General features: G+C 37.8%; 1 protein-coding gene across 1 annotated transcript; it reads left to right on the top strand.

The window, feature by feature from the left end:
* The first annotated feature begins 6217 nt into the window (after positions 1 to 6217).
* On the top strand, positions 6218 to 26352 carry LOC106095717 (beta-mannosidase). The gene is made up of 11 exons (XM_013263015.2): positions 6218 to 6787; positions 16738 to 16875; positions 16941 to 17454; positions 17562 to 17658; positions 17728 to 17908; positions 18122 to 18232; positions 23443 to 23916; positions 23981 to 24402; positions 24461 to 24658; positions 25750 to 25932; positions 25999 to 26352. The coding sequence occupies exons 1-11, from the start codon at positions 6580 to 6582 to the stop codon at positions 26272 to 26274; spliced, it is 2802 nt and encodes a 933-aa protein (XP_013118469.2). The 5' UTR covers positions 6218 to 6579; the 3' UTR covers positions 26275 to 26352.
* The last annotated feature ends 348 nt before the right edge of the window (positions 26353 to 26700 follow it).

Below are 26700 nucleotides of genomic sequence, written 5' to 3'. Positions count from 1 at the left end.
ATATAGTGAGTTGTTTTAAGATTCCCGATGTCCGATCCAAATATGGTCCAGATGCGACCATATTTAAATATGGCTCCCATATAGACCTATCTGCCGCTACTGGGTCTAAAGCCAATAAAAGACGCATTTGTTATCTGATTTCACTGGAATTTGAAACAGTGGCTTATATTAAGCCTCCTCTCATCCGCCCAGCTTTTGGTCCAGATCAGACCATATTTATACACAGTTGTCATATATTGGGTTGCCCAAAAAGTAATTGCGGATTTTTCATATAGTCGATTTTGACAAATTTTTTCACAGCTTGTGACTCTGTAATTGCATTCTTTCTTCTGTCTGTTATCAGCTGTTACTTTTAGCTTGCTTTAGAAAAAAAAATGTAAAAAAAGTATATTTGATTTAAGTTCATTCTAAGTTTTATTAAAAATGCATTTACTTTCTTTTAAAAAATCCGCAATTACTTTTTGGGCAACCCAATAGACCTATTTGGATATTGGGTCTTATACGCATAAAAAGCGGATTTATTGCCCGACTACGCTGAAACTGTGGCATGCATAATAGTTCTCGTGACCTGAATCAAATATGATCCAGACTGGCCAACCATATATGGATATGGCTCCGGATATGGTAGATGAGTTATAATAAAATAGCATGATTAATATACGAGTATCCATGGTAATGTGTATCCAAAGTTCAGCACGGCCGAACTAAACACTTTTACTTGTTTTTATTAGGTGTAATTATTGCAGATTATATATTTCCAGTCTATATACAACGAAAATTTCGTTTCCACTCCCTAAATCTCCACCTCAGCTGAAATTTCAATTGAAGTTTTTTATTTTATTATCATAAAAGATTCGTTTTATTCGACTCGCCACACGCTAACCATAGTTTAATAAAAAGTTCATTAACAAGGTCATGAAGTCTTCCGTAAATTTCCACTATAATAAGTTGGTGAAAATGTCCATGCACCAATGGATGGATGGACGGATGCATGAGTGGGTGGATGGTTGGGTGAGTAGATGATTTGATGGCTTGGTGCAAAGATGAATTGCCACAATGGCAACGCGTGCTCATAGTTTATTCACAATTCATTGTTCATTTGTACACTTCCACTCTAAAGTGGACCATTTGAAGTTCAGTGACTGGAAAATGATGGTAATTTACAGCATTTTAACACATGATAAACTTTTTGATGACATACAAAAAAATGTGTGTGTCATCATGAGATCTCCCATACTAAATGTAAAATTTATCGTTTTAGAAGAATAGTTTAGATATAGAAAACTTTTCGTCATATTAAGACCAAATTTATGTTACAATAATCTGCAATATTTGAAGTTGTAATTCTATTAAGCAATTTTGGCTTGGTTAAGTAGAGGCAATGGGAATATAATGCAATCATCATGTTAATGTTCTTGAATTTCTTCAGATAACAGTTTCTTTTTAGGTTGCCATACCGTTGCTGCATACTAGCCGTCACGGTTTGAATTTCTGTCTACAACATAATTGGGTATTAATATTTTTTATAACCCATAATGATTTACCCAAATACACTCTCGTTAATTTTAATATAAACATGTTGTACAATAGGGTGATGTCTTTTTCACAGCCTGATAGCCCTGTATCATTTTTGGATGAATTTAAGATTAGAAAACTCTTACATAAAGGGTGATTCAATAAAAAACCTCACACACAAAATGATTTTAAAATTCTTATTGTAGCATTTTGGGCAATTTTAGAAGTCACTATATACAGTTATAGAATTGATCACAAGCTTAAGAGCCACATATATGTAACATTATATGGTTTCCGCCATCGTGGAACAGTGGTTAGCATGTCCGTCTATTACGCCGATTGCCTCAGTCCAGATCCCGGCGTGAACACCAACAAAATTTCCAGCTGTGGCTATGGCGTTATTAATGCTGGCTATAATTCTAAGGTATTCTGCCACTTTAAAACTTCTTTACGAAGGGGTATTGCTATGCGGCAAGCCGTTCGAGCTCAGCATAAAAGAGAAGATCCATTATCATTGAGAAGTAACTTTAATCGGACTGCACTCATTGATATGAGAGAAGTTTCTTAATGATCATCAAAAGAAAGCCAAATATTCACGTTGTCATTGGAGATGATGAATCTTATTGGGAGGTTGTCCTTTTTGCGGCGGAAGTTGCATAAGTCTGGCATAACTTTGATCGCATGCTCACAGCACTGGTTGTTTCGGAATATGTTGATTGGAGATTCATTTTTTTCCATTGGGTCTTTAAGCATTTAAGAGCTTTTGGGTAGTCATTAAGAGCTACAGATAGTTCTTTAATATCCTTAGTGCGGAACAATTGTCAATTCAACCAAGGATCAGACCCTGAGTGAGAAATTAATGAACAGTTTTTCAGGCATCAGAATAAACGTAGGAAGAGTTAAAATGGATCGAGAGTTCCGGTGTGTATTGGAAATATTTGGGATCTGCTTAAAACCACGAGCAAGGTGGAAGAGAAACTTCATGTCAATTCTCCAGTCACTTGTTTCCTTAATCTCAGTTTTACCATTGCTGAAGGCTGTTCTCAATTGGTCATATTTGTTCTTCAAATCCCGAACACATTCTAGAGCCCTTCTGTGCTTCTGCTCTCAAGAAGTTTTTCAGTGCTTATCAAGGAATCCTTCACCTAAAAGGCAAGGTAGCCTTGTGCATTCCTGGCTGATATGGGGTTGGGATTTTAGTGCCCTCAGAGGAAAGCTGATAATACACCATTGCTGACCATTGGGACGACAGCTTTGAGCATCTTTCATATCATTTTCCGTTATATCTCTGTGGAAATGGTGATCCATTCCACAGCATACCTAGAAAAGTACCCCGTATTTCGATATTTTTCTGCAACTTGGCCAAAATCGGTCCAAATTTGGATACGGCTGCCATATAGAGCGATAACTCGATTTGAAGTCTTGACTCCATAAAAGGCGCATTTATAATCCGATTTCACTGAAATTTGACACAGTGACTTATGTAAGGCTTTTCGACATCCGCGTCGCATATGGATCATATCGGTTTATTTTTAGATATAGCTACTAAAAAGTTCAATATTTTCAATTAAACAATGACTTGTACTTATAAGTATTTGGTCCAAATCGGAACATATTTCGATATGGCTGCTATGGGGCATAAGGTATACATTTTTCACCGAATTTTGACGAAAGGTGGTTTACATACATACCCGAGATGGTGGGCATCCAAATTACGGCCCGCCGAACTTAACGCCTTTTTACTTGTAAATGCAAATTTTGCCCATGAACATTCCACTAAGGAACAGGGGCAAACTTATCACATATCAATGAGTGCAGTCCGATTCAAAATTAAGCTCAATGATAAGGGGCCTCCTTTTTATAGTCAAGTCCGAACGGCGTGCCACAGTGAGACATCTCTTTGGAGAGAAGTTTTACATGGCATAGTACCTCACAAATGTTGCCAGCATTAGGAGAGGAAAAACACCGCTGAAAAATTTTTCTGATGGTCTCGCCACTTGCCAGTATTCGAACGCAGGCGCAGCGTCAAATGCGGACATGCTAAGCTCTGTGCTACAGTGGCCTCCATTATATTAGATATGTTGGAAAAACCTACCAGCCAAAAACGGCGACACTGTTCATAACCTGATATATTGGGTTGCCCAAAAAGTAATTGCGGATTTTTCATATAGTCGGCGTTGACAATTTTTTTTACAGCTTGTGACTCTGTAATTGCATTCTTTCTTCTGTCAGTTATCAGCTGTTACTTTTAGCTTCCTTTAGAAAAAAAGTGTAAAAAAAGTATATTTGATTAAAGTTCATTCTAATTTTTATTAAAAATGCATTTACTTTCTTTAAAAACCCCGCATTACTTTTTGGGCAACCCAATAGTTCCTATATAAACCGATCTCCAGATTCTACTTCTTAAATCACTATAGGGCGCAATTCTTTTCCAAAATCAGATACAAATACGCCATATTGGTTCAGATTCAGATATAGCTCCTATATAAACCGATCTCCCAATTTGATTTCTTCAGCCCCTGTAAGCCGCAATTTTTGTCCGATTTAGCGGAAATTTCGGACGTAATGTTCCGTGCCAGGTACGGTCCAAATCGGTCTATTACCTGATAGCTCCCATATAAACCGATATCCAGATTTGACTTCTCGACCCCTTACAAGCTTCAATTTTTCTCCGATTTGGCTGAAATTTTGCATGTGGTGTTCTGTTACGTTAAGTATGAATCTGTGTTAAGTATGATTCAAATCGGCATATAGCCTGATATAGCTCCCACATAAACCTGTCTTCCGATTTGACTTCTTGAGCTCCTGGAGGCCTAAATTTCCATCCGATTTGGCTGAAATTTTGTATGTGGTGTTCTGTTATAACTTCCAACAACTGTGCCAAGTACGGTTTAAATCGCTCTATAACCTGATATAGCTCCCATATAAACCAATCTCCCGATTTAATTTCTTCAGCCCCTGGAAGCCGCAAGTTTTGTCCGATTTGACTGAAATTTCACACATAGTGTTCTGTTATGACTTCCAACAATTGTGCCAAGTACGGTCTAAATCGGTGAAGAATCTGATATAGCTCCCACATAAACCGATCTCCCGATTTGACTTCTTGAGCACCTGGGAGCCTCAAATTTCATCCGAATTGGCTGAAATGTAGCCTGTGGTGTTCTGTTCCGACTTCCAATAACTGTGCTAAGAATGGTTCAAATTGGTCTATAGTTCCCATATAAAACGATCTCCCGATTTGTTTACTTGAGCATTTACATGTCGCGATTTTTATCCAATTTGGCATGTGGTGTTCTGTTACGACTTCCAATGACTGTGCTTAGTACGGTCCAAATCGCTCTTTAACCAGATATAGGTCCGATCTCCCGATTTGACTTCTTGATCACCTGGAAGCCTCAATTATCATCTGATTTGGATGAAATTTTGCTTGTGGTGTTCTGTAACGACTTCCAATAACTGTGCTAAGAATGGTTCTAATCGTTCTATAGCCAGATATAGCTGCCATATAAAACAATCTCCCGATTTGTTTTCTTGAACCCTTACATGCCGCAATTTTTTTCCGATTTGTCTGAAATTTTGCATATAGCGTTCAGTTATGACTTCCAACAACTGTGCCAAATACGATCCAAAACTAGATATGGGAGATGGGTAAATACCCAAAAGGTATTTACCCGGTAAATTGGGTAAATTGTGTAAATACCCGGGTATTTACCCATTTATTCCCAAAAGTTGGGCATTTATAATTTTTAAAAAAAATTTTTGATAATTTGTATTCTTTGTATATAAACCTGATCTTCTGATCTCATAAAATCGGATTTCAAACCGATCTCTAGACTTAAAGTCTTGAGGCAATAAATTGGTAATTTTTCATCCGATTTCGATGAAATTTGGCACAGTGAGTTGTGGTAGACCCCTATACATTTCTGTGAAGTGCGGCTTAGATCGGACCATATTTGGATATTGCAGCCCTTAGACCGACCACTCGATCTTCTGATATAGAGTATTAAGGCCATAAAAGATCCATTTTTTACCCGAATTCGATGAAATTTGGTACAGTCTGCTATGGTGGACCCATTTCTGTCAAATGTGGTATAGATCGGACCATATTTGGATATAGCTGCCATATATGCCGATCTCCCGATATTGTGTAATGAGCCTGTATAAAGAATACGAAATCTTTGGAACATTTTTTATACCCAAGATATCTGCAAAATTATAAATACCCAAATAAATACCCTAGCGTTGGATAGTTACCCGGTAGAAACACATCTCTATCCATAACCAGATATAGCTCCCATATTTTAGCAAAATCCATGGTGGTGGGTTCCCAAGATTCGGCCCGGCCGAACTAAGCACGCTTTTACTCGATAATTTTCAGGGAATATTTCATTGAAATTTGATTTCACTTAAATCTAACAAAAACGCTAAATTAACCACATCGCAGCAACAAATTGTATTGTTTATATTAGAAACTTTATGTAGAACTATTCCTCTCCTTCATTCCTTATCTCTCCACATTATTTGCTTCTCTTTGCGATTTCTCTTATACAGAATTTCTAATTTCGTTAAATGCGTTAGCACGTTGGCTTGCAAATAAAAAAGAAGCAATAAATGCATGAATGGATGACTGACTGGACAAACAAATGGGCGCTGCTCGTGGGCTTATTGTTCATTTTTTCCAATTCCAGCTGATTGCGAACGCAAGGTAGCTGCAAAACAGTCGTCAGTTGTTTGTGGTCGAGGCACAACCGATCATCGCATGGAGTGAGTGGCCCGCGTGGCAAACCTCAAACGTTTAGTGATAAAAAAAAAAAAACAAACCATTGTGGAATTGGTTGAAAAGCGCCGGCAATCGTAAATTTTTCGGAAGAAATTAAGTAGAAATTATCAACAAATTATGATATGCAAAATAAAAAAAAAACAATTGAAAAATATAATTGTTAAACAACAAAGCGCTCAAAAATAATTACGATAATCGTGTCAGTTTGAAGACATTTGTGTTTGTTTATATGTATTTTTGGAAAACTTACGCTTGAGTACCTAATATTCAGCGTTTATGGGTGTATGTGGGAATTTCATACAAATGTCAACAAAATGTCAAGATTAATGGATAACTCTTTTGCACTCAGCAAATTTATAATTGATGGTCGCATATCGGGAGCAGTTGTTTTTACGCTGTTTGTGGTGTTGTGTGTGACCCCTCAGGCGTTATCTGATTCCGTAAATGTGGTGTACTTGAATCGCAACTGGTCGCTGAGGAATCAAAATGGATGTAAGTACATAGGTAGTTTGTTTATTTATTATAACCTGAGCTATAGAATGGAGGATATGCCTTCTATGTCATTTCGTTTGTAATTTCTCCAAATTTGTATCTTTGTCATGAGGTATTAGACCCTATAGTTCTTGATCTGAGTGGATTTGGCATTGTCCTCCTGTTTATCAAGCAAATAAGTGAAGCTATTCTTAATTTTTGGCAGAAATACTTTTTTATGGTGAATGTCAGTGGGGATGGTGTATGGATCAAATAAATTCGTCTGATTGATACGAGGGTTGCCTTTTATATTTCGGAATAAGAGAACAAAAACAAATATTAATCATCGAAAATCCCTTTACTGTTTTTCAAAATATTCCCCATTAGATCTTCTATACACTTTTCCATGGGTTTGAACAAATTGTCGAAGCACTTTTGCCACTCTGGTTGAGGTATCTGTAAAATTCTGCATTCTGAAGCGGTTGGCTTCTTCAGGTGTCTAAAAACGTAGACCTATCATTTAAGTTTTTACGAACCGGAACAAAAAGAAGTCAATCGGTGCCGGATGACACATCAAACCGATGTTTTGAGTGCTCAACAAGTAAAAAGTCGTTATGTTCGGCTGGGCCGAACTTTGGATACCGACCACCTCGGGTGTATTGGGTTGCCCAAAAAGTAATTGCGGATTTTTCATATAGTCGGCGTTGACAAATTTTTTCACAGCTTGTGACTCTGTAATTGCATTCTTTCTTCTGTCAGTTATCAGCTGTTACTTTTAGCTTGCTTTAGAAAAAAAGTGTAAAAAAAGTATATTTGATTAAAGTTCATTCTAAGTTTTATTAAAAATGCATTTACTTTCTTTTAAAAAATCCGCAATTACTTTTTGGGCAACCCAATATATGTAAACCACCTTTTATCAAAATCCGGTGAAAAATGCATACCTTATGCCCCATAGCAGCTATATCGATATATATAACACATCGGACAATAAATGCGCCTTTTATGGGCCCAAAACATTAAATCGAAAGATCGGTTTATGTGGCAGCTATATGCAAATCTGGACCGATCTGAGTGAAATTGATGAAAGATGTCGAAGGGCCTAACACAACTCACTGTCCCAAATTTCAGCGACATCGGACAACAAATGCGCCTTTTATGGTCCCAAAACCGTAAATCGAGGGATCGGTCTATATGGCAACTATATCCAAATCTGGACCGATTTGGTCCAAATTGCAGAAAAATGTCGATGAGCCTAACACAATTCACTGTCCCAAATTTCGGCGACATCGGACAATAAATGCGCCTTTTATGAGCCCAAAACCTTAAATCGAGAGATCACTCTATATGGCAGCTATATCCAAATCTGGACCGATCTGTACCATATTGCAGAAGAAGAATGTCGAAAGGCCTAACACAGCTTATAGTCCCTAATTTAAAACTTTGCACAGATTCTTTTTTCATAGGCAGGTTAAGTTCGAAGATGGGCTATATCGGACTATATCTTGATATAGCCCCATATAGTCCGATCCGCCGATTTAGGGTCTTAGGCCCATAAAAGCTACATTCATTATCCGATTTTGCTAAAATTTGGGAAAGTGAGTTGTGTTAGGCCCTTCGACACCTTTCTTCAATTTGGCCCAGATCGGTCCAGATTTGGATATAACTGTCATATAGACCGATCCGCCGATTTAGGGTCTTAGGCCCATAAATGCCACATTAGTTATCCGATTTTGCTGAAATTTGGGACAGTGAGTTGTGTTGGGCCCTTCGACATCCTTCACCAATTTGGCTCAAATCGGTCCAGATTTGGATATGGCTGCAATTAGGCCTTAATCGATCAAGAATTGCATAAGGCTAAGGACCCATAAACGGCACATTTATTGTCCGATGTCGCCAAAATTTGGGACAGTGAGCTGTGTTACGCCCTTCGACATCCTTCCTTAGTTTGGCCCACATCGGTCCAGATTTGGATATGGCTGCCACATAGATCGATGTCTCGATTTAAGGTTTTGGGCCCATAAATGGCGCATTCATTGTCCGATGTCGCCGACATTTGGGACAGTGAGTGAAATTAAGCCCTTCGACATACTTCTGCATTGTGGCACAGATCGGTTCAGATTTGGATATAACTACCATAATGACCGATCTCTCGATTTAAGGTTTGGATCCCATAAAAGGCGCATTTATAGTCCGATGTCGCCGAAATTTGGGACAATGAACTGTGTTAGGACCTTCGACATCCTTCTTCAATTTAGCCCAGATCAGATCAGATTTGAATATAGCTGTCATATAGACCGATGTCTTGATTTAAGATTTTGGGCCCATAAAAGGCGTGAAATTTGGGACAGTGAGTTGTGTTAGGCTCTTCGACATTTTCTGCAACTTGGCCCAAATCGGTCCAGTTTTGGATATAGCTGTCATTTAGACCGATATCGTGATTTAAAGTCTTGGCCCCATAAAAGGCGCCTTATAATCCGATTTTACTGAAATTTGACACAGTGACTTATGTTAGGCTTTTCAACATCCGTGTAGTATATGGTGCAGATCGACTTATTTTAAGATGTAGCTACTGAAAAGACCAATAGTTTGTTATACACAATTGAACAATGACTTGTACTTATAAGTATTTGGTCCAAATCGGAATATATTTCAATATAACTGCTATGGGGCATAAGGTATGCATTTTTCACCGGATTTTCACGAATGGTGGTTTCTATATAAATCCAAGGTGGTGTGTATCCAAAGATAGGCCCGGCCGAACTTAACGCCTTTTTACTTGTTCTTATTTTCATTAGTGATCTGTTAAGTCAGACATCGAATCCGATCTAGTCATTTGCGGTTGACTGTAACCTCTGTCATTTGTACTCATTCGACCATAAGCCGGGTCTTCGAGACATTGAGGACAAGAGGCAGGTAAAGGACGATACACTCTGCCTGGATTTACTGGTCATTTCTGAGTGGGGTCCAATAAATCGAGTTGATTTTAATGCGCGAAAGACTCAGTGCTGGTATTTGTCACACAAACGATTTGTTGATCCATTACGAGCATCTTTTTCTACCAACGGTATAGAAGAAAATACAAAGTTAAATATGTCCTTTGGGAAAATACAAAGTTATGTGCGTTGGGCTTAACATGTATTTGAAGTGTCGAAAGAAGCATTCAAGTGCTTAGGCTTCCTTAAACAGTGTAAGAATTAATTCACTCCTTCTGAACTTCTGATCTGATCTGGAGCATAAAAAGCATCCTTGGAGCTACTGAACCATGTACCGAGGACAGTAGGGTATCCAGCTCTATTGCCTTTCTTGAACATCGTCGCAATATGGGTTGTTTTGCGCTGTTCTATCGGTACTTTCTTGGTGCATGTTCGTCTTCTTATTCCTGATGTAAGGATGTTTGTCAGAAATACTATACATTCCAGGAACTCACACCCGTTTGTAATTGATTGGCCAGTGGACCGGACAATGCATTATAGAGAGAATTCTTATTTCGCCCGAACCGTTCTTATGTGGAATCGACTTCCGGCTAATGTTTTTTCCACCCATTTTGACATCCCGAGATTTAAGAAAAATGTCAATAAACACTACATCCTTCCGCCCCATCCCCCCTCCAATTCCTAATTCATATTCGCCAACGCAATGCACTGCGTTAATATGGGTCATCCCCTGCGTGTAAATTGATAAAAAAATAAGTGAGAGCGTGCTAAGTTCGGCCAGGCCGAATCTTATATTTCCTCCACCATGTATCACATTGGTCGAGTTCTTTGCACGGTATCTCTTTTTAAGCAAATAAAGAATAGTGGATAAGAACTGTTGTGCTATTATATGTTATAGTGCGGTATATCAAGTTATAGTCGATTCGTACCATAAGTGAATTGAATGTTCAAGACCATAGTAGAAGTCATTGGGTTATATTTCAGTCCATTCGGTTAAGAATTGCGCCTTGTAGGGGCTCAAGAAGCATAATCGGGATATCGGTTTAAGTGGAAGCTATATGAGGCCACTGATTGTTTAAGATCAAATTGGACACGTATGTTGAAGGTCATGGGAGAAGCCGTTGTACAAAATTTCAGCAAATTCGGATTAGAATTGGGCCCTCTAGAGGCTTAAGAAGTCAAGATTCCAGATCGGTTTATATGACAGCTACATCAGGTTATGAGCCGATTTAATCCAAATTTATCTGAGTTGGTGGAAATCATATCGAAATACTTCATGCTAAATTTCAGCCAAATCGGAAAAGAACTGCACCCTCTAGTGGCTCAAGAAGCCAAGATGCCAGATTGGTTTATATGGCGGCTATATCAAGTTATGGACCGATTTAAACCATACTTAGCTCATTTGTTGGAAGTCATAACAAAACATCTTGCGTCAAATTTCAGGAAAATCGGATAAGAATTGCGCCCACTAGTGGCTCAAGAAGTCATGGTCCTAGACCGGTTTATATGGCACTTTATCAGGTTATAGACCGATTTCAAGATCGGTTTATATGGCAGCTATATCAAAACATGGACCGATATGGCCAATTTACAATCCCAATCGACCTACGCTAAGATATATTTGTGGAAAATTTCTAGTGCTTAGTTTTACTATTTCGAAAGTTTTCGACAGACGGACGGACGGACGGACATGGCTAGTTCGACTTAAAATGTCGCGACGATCAAGAATATATATACTTTATGGGGTCTTAGACACATATTTCGAGGTGTTCCAAACGGAATGACGAAATTAGTTTACCCCCCATCCTATGGTAGAGGGTATAAAAAACTGATATGGGCCCCATTTTCACTTCTGGAACCCCTATAAAATATAAATCGTATATGATTTAGTTGAAATTTAACTTATGATGACTTTTGTGTACAGAATGGTCTTTTCTTTTAAGTACGTGAGAAATGCTGTTCTTGGTGAAAGGTATTAAAAGTTCGGTATGTACGAAATTATCGCGTTTTAACTTATTTCTTGTAATGCTTGTCTACTTTCATTGTATCAATATTAGGGCAATAAAGATTATTAGTCTACAACTTCTGCAAACGGCAATACAGCAGAAACGACAAAAATGTGTTTATTACAATCAATAACAAGTCTTATATCATTAGAGACTAGTTTTCAGGCAAGTGCCTTTGATAATATTCCAAATAGTTTTGGACTATTAGTCACTTCTAAGAGAAGCAGTGACGAAATCAATTTATAACAATTTGTATTCCTATATTTATATACACCATAGAAAGAGGAAAGGGGTGCCTTCTCAATATATAGCAAATCAGTTCGATGGTTTAGTTGGAAAATGTTAGCATGCGATACTGTTGTATTGAAATTTCAAAATAAAGATCTTCAATACCAAAAACGAAAAAAATCCTACAGTGCATTCTTTTTCAATCTTTAAAGAGGCTTACAGAAGGAGTAAGGATAAGATTCTTGGACCCCCTTTGGTGGGATTAAAATACAATCTGCTTTCAGTGTAGATACTAATAGCAGATCATGTTACCAATATGTTTCCCCAATCTTTTACTATGTATTGTACATTTTTAGGATGTATGTAGAAATTATCTTCTTTATTTATTTCTCGACCTATCCCAAAAACTTAAGATTACCCAGCATAATGTGACAATTCAAAATAGTTACCATCAAACGCATTTCATAGTTTGAAGTACTTGTTGTTAACATTTTTATGTATTTCTTTAATTGATTGCCTATGTCTTTAAGCAATTAATATGTTTTTGATCTGCTATTTCCGATGATGATGGATTACGTCCTAATCCAACGATAAGATTATAAATGTAGTTGTTTTTTGCAAACTTCCATAATATCAATAGTTAGCAATTATGGAACAATAACATTGATTCCAGGAAAACTCTCAGTGGTAATCAAAGAAGTGCTGAAGTCGAAGAAATATTTACACTGCAAATGGTTTAGTTTTGAAGTGAACTAACAACAATGTACCTACGTAACCAACCAAATTAGTAAAATATCATGTTTACAGTAATACATAATATACCCGTAAACATTTGATTAACAACCAGGGGATACATTACTCAGATTTAAGTTTTATCCCAGTGAAAAATATCCTCTTTTTTATGCCGAACATATCTTTGATACCTGACAAATGTGGCCTGTATTAATGAGGCGATGGATAATCGCTACACATTTTTGTACCCATTACCATAGGATGAGACAGGGGCGTAGCCAGGAGTATAAAAAAAAAGTTTAAGTTAATTTTATTCTAATCATTTCAGTAAAAGATTTTTAAATGAAAAAATTTCATACATCTAATCTTCTTATATATAAAAATCAATTTGTGTTTGTGTATAGGTTTGTTTGTATGTTTGTGTGTTCCTTATAGACTCAGAAACGGCTGAACCGATTTTCTTGAAATTTTCACAAATGATGCATAATGACCCCGTGGTGAAAATAGGGTACTACATTTTTTGATATCTGAAGGGGGCTCCCTCCCCCTTACCCTAATTTTCAGAAACGCCATTGATAATTATGCCGATCGGCTCAGAGTCATTTTCTGATTCGATTTAGCCATGTCCGTCTTTCCGTCTATGAGTCCATGTATTTTTATACCCACCACCGAAGGATGGGGGTATATTCATTTTGTCATTCCGTTTGCAACACATCGAAATATCTATTTCCGACCCTATAAAGTATATATATTCTTGATCAGCGTAAAAATCTAAGACAATCTAGACATGTCCGTCCGTCTGTCCGTCTGTCTGTTGAAATCACGCTACAGTCTTTAAAAATAGAGAGATTGAGCTGAAATTTTGTACAGATTCTTTTTTTGTCCATAAGCAGGCTAAGTTCGATGATGGGCTATATCGGACTATATCTTGATAGAGACCCCATGTAGACCGATCGGCCGATTAAGGTTCTTAGTCCCATAAAAGCCAAATTTATTATCCGATCTTGCTGAAATTTGGGACAGTAAGTTGTGCTAGGCCTTTCGACATCTTTCTTCAATTTGGCCCAGATCGGTTCAGATTTGGATATAGCTGCCATATAGACCGATCCTCCCATTTAGGGACTAAGGCCCATAAAAGCTACATTTATTATCCGGTTTCGCTGAAATTTGGAACAGTGAGTTGCCATAGGCCTTTCGACATCTTTCTTCAATTTGGCCCAGATCGGTTCAGATTTGGATATAGCTGCCATATAGACCGATCCTCCCATTTAGGGACTAAGGCCCATAAAAGCTACATTTATTATCCGGTTTCGCTGAAATTTGGAACAGTGAGTTGTGTTAGGACTTTCGACATCTTTCTCTAATTTGGCCCAGATCGGTTCAGATTTGGATATAGCTGCCATATAGACCGATTTCTTGATTTATGGTTTTGGGCCCATAAAATGCTTATTTATTGTCCGATGTCGCCGAAATTTGGGACAGTGAGTTGCCATAGGCCAGTTGACATGCTTCGTTAATTTGGCTCAGATCGGTCCAGATTTGGATATAGCTGGCATATAGACCGATCTTCCGATTTAGCGTCTAAGGCCCATAAAAGCCACATTTATTATCCGATTTGCTGAAATTTGGGACAGTGAGTTATTTTAGGCCCTTCGACATCTTTCTTCAATTTGGTCCAGATCGGTTCAGATTTGGCTATAGCTGCCTTATAGACCGATTTCTTGATTTATGGTTTTGGGCCCATAAAATGCATATTTATTGTCCGATGTCGCCGAAATTTGGGACAGTGAGTTAAGTTGAGCCCCTTGACATACTTTTGCAATATCGCAGAGATCGGTTCAGATTTGGATATAGCTGCCATATAGGTCGATATCGCGATTTAAGGTCTTGGCCCCATAAACGGCGCATTTATAATCCGATTTCACTGAAATTTGACACAGTGACTTATGTTAGGCTTTTCGACATCCGTGTCGTATATGATTCAGATCGGTTTATTTTTAGATGTAGCTAGTGTACTTTTAGTATTTGGTCCAAATCGAAACCTATTTCGATATAACTGATATGGGACATAAGGTATGAACTTTTCACCGAATTTTGATGAAAGGTGGTTTACATATATTCCCGAGGTGGTGGGTATCCAAAGATCGGCCCGGCCGAACTTAACGCCTTTTTACTTGTTTTAGTAATCAAAATGCAGTTCGTATTTGTTGTCCAATCATCACAAATATTCTACACATATCACAAGGACGAACGCTATTGATTTTGGTCAAAATCGGTTTAGATTTAGATATAGCTTCCATATATATGTATCGCCCGATTTGCCCTTAAATGACCGTAGTAGCTACAATTTTCAATCGATCTACACAAAATTTCATCAAAATCGATTCAGATTAAGATATAGCTCCCATATATATGTATCGACCGATTTGCACTAAAATGCTACAATTTTCAATCGAACTGCACAAAATTTGGCATGATTTGCTTTGTTTTTAATCTTAACATATCCGCAAAATCTCATCACAGTTGTAGTAGCTACAATTTTCAATCGATCTGCACAAAATTTGACACGGATTGTTTTGCTAATTATCTTAATATATCTGCTAGATTTTACCAAAATTGGTTCAGATTTGGATATTGCTCCTATGTATGTGTAACACCCGATTTATTATATAGTCGTCACAGCCCGACTTTTGGCTTTCTTTACTGGTTTAATGTACAGATTTTTCATATTTTTTGCTAAAGACAATATTTTAATTAAATTGTTTATTGTAACTTATTGGGTGCCCAAAAAGTAATTGCGGATTTTTTAAAAGAAAGTAAATGCATTTTTAATAAAACTTAGAATGAACTTTAATCAAATATATAATTGCCATTTTGTTCGATAACCTTTTGCCATCTTCCTGGCAAATTTAGTATTCCACGCTCATAGAACTTCTGGCCTTTATCTGCAAAAAACTGAACCAAGTGCGATTTTATAGCCTCATCATTGCCGAAAGTTTTACCATTTAAGGAGTTCTGCAAAGATCGAAATAAATGGTAGTCTGATGGTGCAAGGTCAGGGCTATATGGTGGATGCATCAAAAGTTCCCAGCCAAGCTCACTCAGTTTTTGGCGAGTGACCAAATTGTGTGCGGTCTAGCGTTGTCCTGGTGGAATATGGCACCTTTACGATTGACCAATTCTGGTCGCTTCTCCTTGATGGCTGTATTCAATTTGTCCAATTGTTGACAGTAAACATCCGAATTAATCGTTTGGTTCCTTGGAAGCAGCTCAAAATATACCACACCCTTCCAATCCCACCAAACAGACAGCATAACCTTCTTTTGGTGGATATTAGCCTTTGAAGTGGTTTGAGCTGGTTCACCATGCTTGGACCATGATCGTTTTCGACTAACGTTGTTGTAAACAATCCATTTTTCATCTCCAGTTATGATTCGTTTTAAAAACGGATCGAATTCATTGCATTTAAGGTGCATATCACAAGCGTTGATTCGGTTTGTTAAATGAATTTCTTTCAATACATGTGGTACCCATATTAAAATTGACGCCAAACAAACAAATGTAAACAAAATTTCGCGCACTTTTTTTCTAAAGCAAGGTAAAAGTATCAGCTGATAACTGACAGAAGAAAGAATGCAATTACAGAGTCACAAGCCGTTGAAAAAATTTGTCAACGCCGACTATATTACTACTATATTACCGACAATTACTTTTTGGGCAACCCAATAATTTTCAATGTCTTTCATTTGTCTTTCAATTTTGAACAATAATGCAATTATTTGGTAATTTGTTATTTTTGTTAAACGATACAAAAAAAAAAAAAAAAAAACATTGAGTCCGAAAGTTCGTCTTATGTCTCTTGAGGTCACTGTGAATTTCTTAGATATCGGTTCAGATTTAAACATAGCTCCCATATTGCCCAATCTTCTCAACATTTTGCACAACGCTTGGTTTTACGATTATGAGTCCCATTCCATATTCATCTATTTCTTAGAATGTTCCTTATTCAGTCTCTGAGAGCCTGTTCTACAAAATTGGAAGTTATAATTGAATCCCTTTCTTTTCTCCTTAGCCATCTATATTAAGGATGTTATTATACCCAGTGGGGTCTACTCGTCAATGTATGGTGAAAATGTTTTGGATTCCTGGAATGATGTAAACTTACGATGGATAGCTTATGACAACTGGACGTACACCAATGAATTTTCTGGTAACTGCTAATGCCAAAAAGTTTAAAAGTTTTTAATAACAATAAACCATTTTCTCAAATTTCAGTCAACACTACAGAACTGAAGAATATCCGCTTCAAAAACCTTACGCTCTATGGCATCGATACTGTGGCCGAAGTGCGCCTCAATCATTATCTCTTGGGTCGTACTGATAATATGTTTGTGCGCTACTCCTTTGAGATATCCAAGTATCTGAAGGAAGAAAATCTCTTGGAAATTGAAATCCTTTCGCCCGTCCATGCTGCCTTGCAAAAGGCCAATGAGTTGATGGCCCAAGGTATTGAGGTGCCTCCGAATTGCCCCAATCCCCGTTATCATGGTGAATGCCACATGAATATGCTGCGTAAAATGCAGGCCAGTTTCTCTTGGGATTGGGGTTTGGCTGCCCCCTCCATGGGCATATGGAAGACAGTGGCATTGGAGTATTATGATGTAGCACTGATACGTGAAGTCGATGTGGCCATGACAAAAAATGATACCCATTGGAATATGGATGTGCGTGTGTTTATCGATAGTGCTGGACATCATGATTTCTATGCTGAATTGACTTTTTATGCAGTGTAAGTAGAATCGCAAGACACACTCTCAAACAATGTTTGGAAGAAAATTTAAATAATTGATAAACGATGTTTGTGATCTCTTTTTTTGTTGTTTTTTTTATGGGTAGTGAGCTACTTAAGAATCCCCTGATAATCAATGATTACACCAAAGTTCCAATTAGTTACAAGGCTCCTGTCATTATGTTTCAGGTGGCCTTTCCAATTGTGAGTAAATGGGAAAACTGACATTGTTTCTAATTTATAACAATTTGAGTGTTTTTCTGTTTGTTATAGAACAAGGTTACTTTATGGTGGCCCAATGGCCATGGAGAACAAAAACTCTATCCTTTACACTTTAGCCTAAAGGCTTGGTGGGATGCAAGCGGCACTAGTCTAAGAAATAGAGTCACTTCGAAAAAGTCAATACGTGTTGGTTTTCGTACCATCGAATTGGTGGAGGATGCTGTCAGCGAAGGTAAGTGAAAAGGGACTGAAAGGGGTACAATGACTGAAAGGAGTAAAAGGACTGAAAGGAGTAAAAGAACTGAAAGGAGTAAAAGGACTGAAAGGGGTACAATGACTGAAAGGGGTACAAGGACTGAAAGGGATAAAAGGACTGAAAGGGGTAAAAGGACTGAAAGGGGTTTGATATCATATGGGTCAATATTGTATTTTTTTTTCCTTACAGGTACTGGAAATTCTTTCTTCTTTCGAGTGAATGGCAAGGAGATCTTTATGAAGGGCAGTAATTACATACCAAGTCATATATTGCCTGAATACAGTTTTGATGCCCTCAGAAGTGAGTATTATGCAGAGGTATGGGACCAAACTTGATCTACAATTCGGGTAACATAAAAAGTTCAAGTCATAGAAATGCGTTAGCAAAGATTGAACAGCTTTACAAGTCGTTGTCTAAAAAAAAATAAAGGGTGATAAAAAATCGTAGTCATATTTGAGCGACAAGGTTCTCAGAAGTTACAATCCAAAAAACCTTTTATACCCACCACCAAAGGATGTCGGTATATTGGGTTGCCCAAAAAGTAATTGCGGATTTTTCATGTAGTCGGCGTTGACAAATTTTTTCACAGCTGGCACTCTGTAATTGCATTCTTTCTTCTGTCAGTTATCAGCTGTTAATTTTAGCTAAGTTTTATTACAAATGCATTTATTTTCTTTTAAAAAATCCGCAATTACTTTTTGGGCAACCCAATACTAACCTAGACATTCCGTTTGTAACACTTCGAAATATTGACCTGGGACCCCATAAAGTATATATGATCTCGATAGTCTCGACATTCTTATTCGATCTTGCCATGTCCGTCCGTCTGTCGAAATTACGATATGGGTCGAACGAAGCTTGAAATTTCGCCCAGATGCTTAATACTGATGTAGGTTTGTTGGGAATTGCAAATGGGCTAAATCGGTTTAGATTTGGATATAGCTCCCATATAAACCGATCTCCCGATTTGACTTGTGTAGCCTCTGAAAGGAACAAAATTAATCCGATTTGGCTGAAATTTTGCACATAGTTGTCTCTTATGACTTCCAACATGCATGCCATGTATGGTCCAAATCGGGTTATAACCTGATGTAGCTCCCATACAAACCGATCTCCCGATTTCACTTTTTGAGCCCCTGGAAGCCACAAAATTCGGGAAATTTTGCACAGATACTTAATATTGATGTAGGTCGTTGGTCGATTCAGATTTCGATATAGTTCCCATATAAACCGATCTCCCGATTTGACTTCTTGAGCCCCTGGAAGCCGCAATTTTCATCCATTTTGGCTGAAATTTTGTATGGAGTGTTCCGGGGTGATGACTTCCAACAATTGTGCCAAGTGCGGTCCACATCGGTCTATAAGCTGATATAGCTCCCATATAAACCGCACATTACAAGCCGCAATTTTTGCCCTATTGGTCTGAAATTTTGCATCTGGTGTTCCGTTATGATTTCCAACAACTATGTCAAGTTCGGTCCAAATCAGTCAGTGTAAACCGTTCACTTGATCATCCTTGTTCGGTTCCTAGTAGCTTTAGTTTTGGCTGGTTTGGTAGAAGTTTGGTATGTAGAATAAAACAAGTAAGAGCGTGCTAAGTTCGGCCGGGTCAAATCTTATATACCCGCCAGCATGGATCGCATTTGTCGAGTTCTATGCGCGGTATCTCATTTTAGGCACACGAAGAATATTGAATAAGAACTATATTGCTATTGGAGCTATATCAAATTATAGTCCGATTAGGACCATAAATGAATGTTGAACATTGTAGAAGTCATTGTGTAATATTTCAGATCATTCGGATAAGAATTGCGCCTTGTAGGGGCTCAAGAAGCAAAATCAGGAGATAATTTTATATGGGAGCTGTATATAGCTATTGATCGATTCAGACTATATTAGACACGTATGTAGAAGGTCATGAGAGAAGCCGTTGTACAAAATTTCAGCCAAATCGGATGAGAATTGGGTCCTCTAGAGGTTCAAGAAGTCAAGAACCCAGATCGGTTTATATGGCAGCTATATCAGGTTCAATGCCGATATACTATACTTAGCACAGTTATTGAAAGTCATAACAAAACACCTCGTGCAAAATTTCAGTCAAATCGGACGAGAATTGCGCCCTCTAGAGGCTCAAGAAGTTAAGACCCAAGATCGGTTATATGGCAGCTGTATCAAAACATGAACCGATTTGCACAATACTTAGCACAGTAGTTGGAATTGATACAAAAACTAAACGTTCAAAATTTCAGTCAAAGCGGATGAGAATTGCGCCCTCTAGAGGCTCAAGAAGTCAAGACCCAAGATCGGTTTATATGGCAGTTATATCAAAACAAGGACCGATTTGGCCCATTTACAATCCCAACGGACCTATACTAATAAAAAGTATTTGTGCAAAATTTCAAGCAGCTAGGTTGACTCCTTTGAAAGTTAGCGTGGTTTCGACAGACAGACGGACGGACGGTCGGATGGACGAATGGACAGACGGACGGACATGGCTAGACATGACATGACGATCAAGAATATATATAATTTATGGGGTCTCAAACGCATATTTGAGGTGTTACAAACAGAATGACGAAATTAGTATACCCCCATCCTATGGTGGAGGGTATAATAATCGATTGAGTTTGAAATACGTATTAATAACCTACACCACTACTGTGGTACAGGTTTTTATAACTAAGTGCATTTGTTTGTAACACCAGAAAGGAAGAGAGTAGACCCTTTGATAAGTATACCGATCGACTCAGAATCACTTTCTGATTCGATTTAGCTATGTCCATGTCCGTCTGTCTGTCTGTCCATGTTAATTTGTATACAAAGTACAGGTCGTAATTTTCATCCGATCGTCTTCAAATTTGGTATGGGCATGTTTTATGGCCTAGAGACAAAGCCTATTGCAATTGGAAAAATTCGGTTCAGATTTGGATATAGCTTCCATATATATGTTCATCCGATTTGCAGTAATAATGCAATAAAATAGTCATTTGTTAGCCGATTATCTCGAAATTCGACAGGAAGGATTTCCTTACGACTCTCAATGTTACTGGTGAATTTCATAAAAATCGGTTCAGATTTGGAAATAGCTTCCATATATATGTTCGTCCGATTTGCAGTAATACAGCAATAAAATGGTCATTTGTTGCCCGATTCTCTTGAAATTCGACAGGAAGGATTTCCTTACGACTCTCAATGTTTCTGGTGAATTTCATAAAAATCGGTTCAGATTTGGAAATAGCTTCCATATATATGTTCGTCCGATTTGCAGTAATACAGCAATAAAATGGTCATTTGTTAACCGATTCATCTCGAAATTTTGCAGGAAGGATTTTCTTATGACTCTCGATATTGCTGGCGAATTTCATAGAAATCTGTTCAGATTTAGGTATATGTCTCATATATATATATATCGCTCGATTTTAACTCCTAGACCCACTGCAAGCGCATTTATTGACCAATCTTGCCAAAATTTTGTACAACGGTTTCCTCGACGACTTCCACAATATCCATAAAGTTTGGTCGAAATCGGTTCAGATTTAGATATAGCTCCCATGTATATGTTCTTCAGATTTTGGGTAATTTGTTGTCATTTGTCAACCGTAGTTATAACATTTTGAGCATATTTGCTTTGCTCGAAATTTTTATAGGGTAGGTGTAGGGTATTATAAAGTCGGCACCGCCTGAATTTTGCATTTCCTTACTGGTTTTGAATAAATTTTGTAGCAGAAGGAATGGTGGTGGCTTCCCAAGATTCGACCCGGCCGAACTTAGCGCGCTCTTACTTGTTTAATTTAGACCAATGACAGCGACCACTGTGCATTGGGGGGTATTTATGCCTACGTCACCTATTAATACCATTTACCGATGTTACAGATGGTTTCCACATATTATACCAAGACAAGATCAGTATGTAAAATTGACCTGGGCTTTGTCGAGATAGAGCCCCTGCGACAGCATAACGTCTACTCTGAATATAAAAAATTTAGTATGACAACCTTTAGTATTTTTCTACCCATCACCGAAGGATGGCGGTATATTAATTTTATCATTCCATTTGCAACACATCGAAATATTCATTTCCGACCCTATAAAGTGTATATATTCTTGATAAGCGTAAAAATCGAAAATATTGGGTTGCCCAAAAAGTAATTGCGGATTTTTCATATAGTCGGCGTTGACAATTTTTTTCACAGCTTGTGACTCTGTAATTGCATTCTTTCTTCTGTCAGTTATCAGCTGTTACTTTTAGCTTGCTTTAGAAAAAAAGTGTAAAAAAAGTATATTTGATTAAAGTTCATTCTAAGTTTTATTAAAAATGCATTTACTTTCTTTTAAAAAAACCGCAATTACTTTTTGGGCAACCCAATAGCTGCCATATAGACCGATCTTGCGATTAAAGGCTTTGGGCCCATAAAAGGCGCTTTTATTGTCCAGTGTCGCCGAAATTTGGGACAGTGAGTAAAATTAAGCCCCTCGACATACTTCTGCAATATGGCACAGATCGGTCCAGATTTGGATATAGCTGTCATATAGACCGATCTCTCGATTTAAGGTTTTGAGTCCATAAAAGGCGCACCTTCGACATTCTTCTTCAACTTGGCTTAAATCGGATATAGCGGTCATATAGACCGATCTCTCGATTTGAGGTTTTGTGCCAATAAAAGGCGCATTTATTGTCCAATGTCGCGGAAATTTGGGACAATGGCTTGTACTTATTAGACAATGGGACAATGGCTTGTACTTATTAGTATTTGTTGCAAGTCGGAACATATTTCGATATAGCTGCTGTGGGGCATACGGTATGCATTTTTCACATAATTTTGACGAAAGGTGGTTTACATATATACCCGAGGTGGTGGGTATCGAAAGTTCGGCCCGACCGATCTTAACGCCTTTTTACTTGTTATACCCTCCACCATAGGATGGGGGTATACTAACTTCGTCATTCTGTAACTCCTCGAAATATTCATCTAAGACCCCCTAAAGTATATATATACTTGGTCAACATGACATTTTAAATTGATCTAACCATGTCCGTCCGTCTGTCCGTCTACGGCCAAAATTAGTCTTTAACCTGATAAACTGGTCTCTCGATCATACTGTCTGCCGAAAGCACGCCAACTTTCGAAGGAGTAAATCTAGCCGATGGAAATTTTCCACAAATACTTCTTCCAATAAATATGCTAAGTATGGTGGAGATCGGTCCAAAACCTGATATTGCTGTCATATAAACCGATCTGGGATCTTGACTTCTTGAGCCTCTAGAGTGCGCAATTATTATCCGATTTGGCTGAAATTTTGTACAACGGTTTTTCCCATGACTTCCAATATAGGTGTCAAATATGGTATGAATCGGTCTATAGCCTGAAACAGTATCGGTCTATAGCTTGAACCAGCACTACAGAGATACCAGGAAAAGAAATCCACAAATTTGATCCATGGTGGAGGGTATATAAGATTCGGCCCGGCCGAACTTAGCACGCTCTTACTTGTTTTAATTTCTATTTCAGTTGGTCATCTCTTAAACTCAGCGAAGGAGGCCCATCATAATATGATTCGCGTCTGGGGTGGTGGCATATACGAATCCGATTATTTTTATGATTTGGCCGATGCGTCTGGTATTTTGATATGGCAAGATATGATGTTCGCTTGTGCCATGTATCCTACAACCGACTCATTTTTGGCATCGGTACGTAAAGAAGTTGTGCAAAATGCCCAAAGGCTCTCCCATCATGCAAGTGTTGCCATATTTGCTACAAATAACGAAAATGAAGTGGCCATAGCCCAAAACTGGTATGGCACCATGGAGGAGAGATATAAAACTGAATATAGGGAATTATATTTGGCAACGGTGGTGCATGAACTCAAGGTGGTGGGGCATAATGATAGACCCAATCCATTGGTGTCATCGCCATCAAATGGCAAGGAATCGGCTAAGGATAATTATATATCGGAAAATCCTCAGGATCCCAATTATGGAGATGGTAGGTTTTTTAAACTTAAAAAAAAGAAAAAAATAATTTTATAAGGAATTTTTTTCTTTTCCAGTACACTTCTATGATGTCTTCAAAGATGGCTGGAATCCCTCCATATATCCTCGTCCCCGTTTTGCTTCAGAATATGGCTTCCAGAGCATTCCCTCGCTAACGGCCTGGCGCCGTTCCATGTATGACAATGATAGTTTAAGTGATCTAATAGAACATCGGCAACACCATCCTTTGGGCATGTTGGCCATCACTACTTTGGTTAGGCAACATTTTCCTTTACCCTTGCCGGAGGATGATAACTATTTGGAGGGCTTGGCCTATTTCAGTCAACTTACACAGGCAATGGCTACCAAAGTGGAGACAGAATTTTATCGCAGTCTACGCAATACTGAGCACAGAACTATGGGCGCCCTCTATTGGCAATTGAATGATGTATGGGTGGCTCCCTCATGGTCGGCCATAGATTTTTATGGAAATTTCAAGGTGAGTTAAAGAATCTTTTCAGAATGTTATTGGTTTTAATGCTCAATTGTTTATATAGCTACTGCATTATTGGTCTAAGGAATTCTTGGCTCCCATTGCCATTGTGGCTTTGCCGGATAGTAGAACCAATTCCATAAATGTCTCCTTGATATGTGATGACTTTAAAGTGGAGACAGAAGGCTTGTATGTTTCGATGCATATTTACAAATGGTCTCAATTATATCCCAAGGATACCAAAACCTGGCCAGCAACGTTGGTAAGTTGATTACAAACGATAGACGGACAAACTGCACAGCAAAGATATGGGGACAGAGAGATATGGCCAAGCCGAATCAGGATGAATTTCTGAGTTGAACCGTACATTTGATTACAAATTCCATATAAATATTTTCCTTGTATACTAATTTCATGCTAGGACCTAAAATAATCAACTGGATTCCTTGAAAAGTTCTACATTTAACAAATCGGTCCATGTTTTGATATAGCTGCCATATAAAACGATCTTGTGTCTTGACTTCTTGAGCCAATAGAGGGCGCAATTCTCATCCGATTTGGCTAAAATTTTGCAGAACGTGTTTTGTTATGATATGCCACAACTCTGCTAAGTATGGATCAAATCGGGAAATAACCTGATATAGCTGTCATATAAACCGATCTTGAATCGTGATTTCTTGAGCCAATAGAGGGCGCAATTCTCATCCGATTTGTTTGAAATTTTGCATGAGGTGTTCTGTTATGACTTCCAACAACTGTGCTAAGCTTGGATCAAATCGGTGAATAACCTGATACAGTTGCCATATAAACCGATCTTGGATCTTGATTCTTGAGCCAATAGAGGGCGCAATTCTCATCCGATATTTCTGAAATTTTGCATGAGGTGTTCTGCTATGACTTCCAACAACTGTGCTAAATATGGTTCAAATCGGTACATAACCAATACAACTGTGCTAAGCTTGGATCAAATCCTGAAATAACCTGGTATAGCTGCCATATAAACCGATCTTGAATCGTGACTTCTTGAGCCAATAGAGGGCGCAATTCATATCCGATTTCGCTGAAATTTAGCATGAGATATTTTTTTAATGACTTTCAACAACTGTGCTTAGTATGGTTCAAATCGACTCATATTCACTGCCCCTACAAGGCGCAATTCTTATCCGAATGGACAGAAATACTTCCCAATGACTTCTACTATGGTTTTCAACATTCAATTCATTTACTGTCGAACTTAACACGCTCTTACTTTTTTATTTTATGTTAGGTTGGAAGAGGGTTATACTTAAACAAAACTTAAACAATATTCGCTGAGGCCCATAACCATTTCATAATTCCTTCTTTTCCCTTCAGGTTCCTAATGGCGTTCATTATGACAAAGTGATACCCATTGACGGCATCATGAATGGTGAATTCACCAAACAAAATAGTTTTGTGGAATTTGTACTACATCGTTATAATCAAATAATGGCGCATACTTTTTATTTTCCTACAACATTTAACAATGTACAGGCAATAAAGGATCCTGAATTGGATGTAAGTAGACCCACAAAAATACCTTCAACTTGCCATTTGCTTTGGCTTAACATATATTTCTTACAGTTGGAAGTTCGCAACACCTATTGTCGCACTGCAGCAAATGTCAAACTCAACAGTTTTAGTCTTGCCCTGACCACCAAATATCCTGCTATATTTGTCTATATAGAATTGTTGTTGGAGTCACGAAACGACATTAAAAATTATAAATTATCTAAGAATGGTTTTATGCTGACCTCTGGCAGTTGTGTTGTCCATTTGGAGTTTGAATCATCGAAATGTGTTAAACTAAAGAGGAGTGATTTGAATGTGTTGACGGTCAATCAGTTTTTAAAAGTTTAATTTAAGGATATACCAAGGATCGTTCGTTATACATCCTCATAAATATTTTATCGAACAAAATAAAATTTTTACATTTTACCATTGTGGTCTCGCAATTTATGCAATACCATAGGGAAGAGAAATATTTGATAGAAAGTACATACATATTTGTTTAACATATTATGTATGCTTGATTGTTGTAGGACTCTTATGCCTAATTTTTGGTATGGGAGAATTTTATTTAGAGATACATCGATCTTTATCAATATTCACTTAAACTTATGAATTTTTTCTTAAGGAGATGTAAGTCCAAGAAATGATGCATACTTTTAGGCGCTTTTAAAATTAATGTTGTTGTATACAGTACTACAATAGTTGATGTACGCCCATACTCACAAAACATAGTACACCTTTAAAGTCGCATTAAGTTTTGTGAAATTGAAATAA

The sequence above is a fragment of the Stomoxys calcitrans genome, chromosome 2, assembly GCF_963082655.1.
Source record: "Stomoxys calcitrans chromosome 2, idStoCalc2.1, whole genome shotgun sequence".
NCBI classification, from domain to species: Eukaryota; Metazoa; Arthropoda; class Insecta; order Diptera; family Muscidae; genus Stomoxys; species Stomoxys calcitrans.
This window is presented reverse-complemented; position numbering and strand designations above follow the sequence as displayed.

Excerpts from the sequence above, each read along its gene's own strand:
- LOC106095717 (XM_013263015.2), top strand. The coding sequence starts at position 6,580 with ATGTGGGAATTTCATACAAATGTCAACAAAATGTCAAGATTAATGGAT. Across the intron at positions 18,233-23,442 it reads CAGTTTTGATGCCCTCAGAA|TTGGTCATCTCTTAAACTCA; the intron begins GTGAGTATTATG and ends TTTCTATTTCAG. Across the intron at positions 25,933-25,998 it reads TAAAGGATCCTGAATTGGAT|TTGGAAGTTCGCAACACCTA; the intron begins GTAAGTAGACCC and ends TATTTCTTACAG.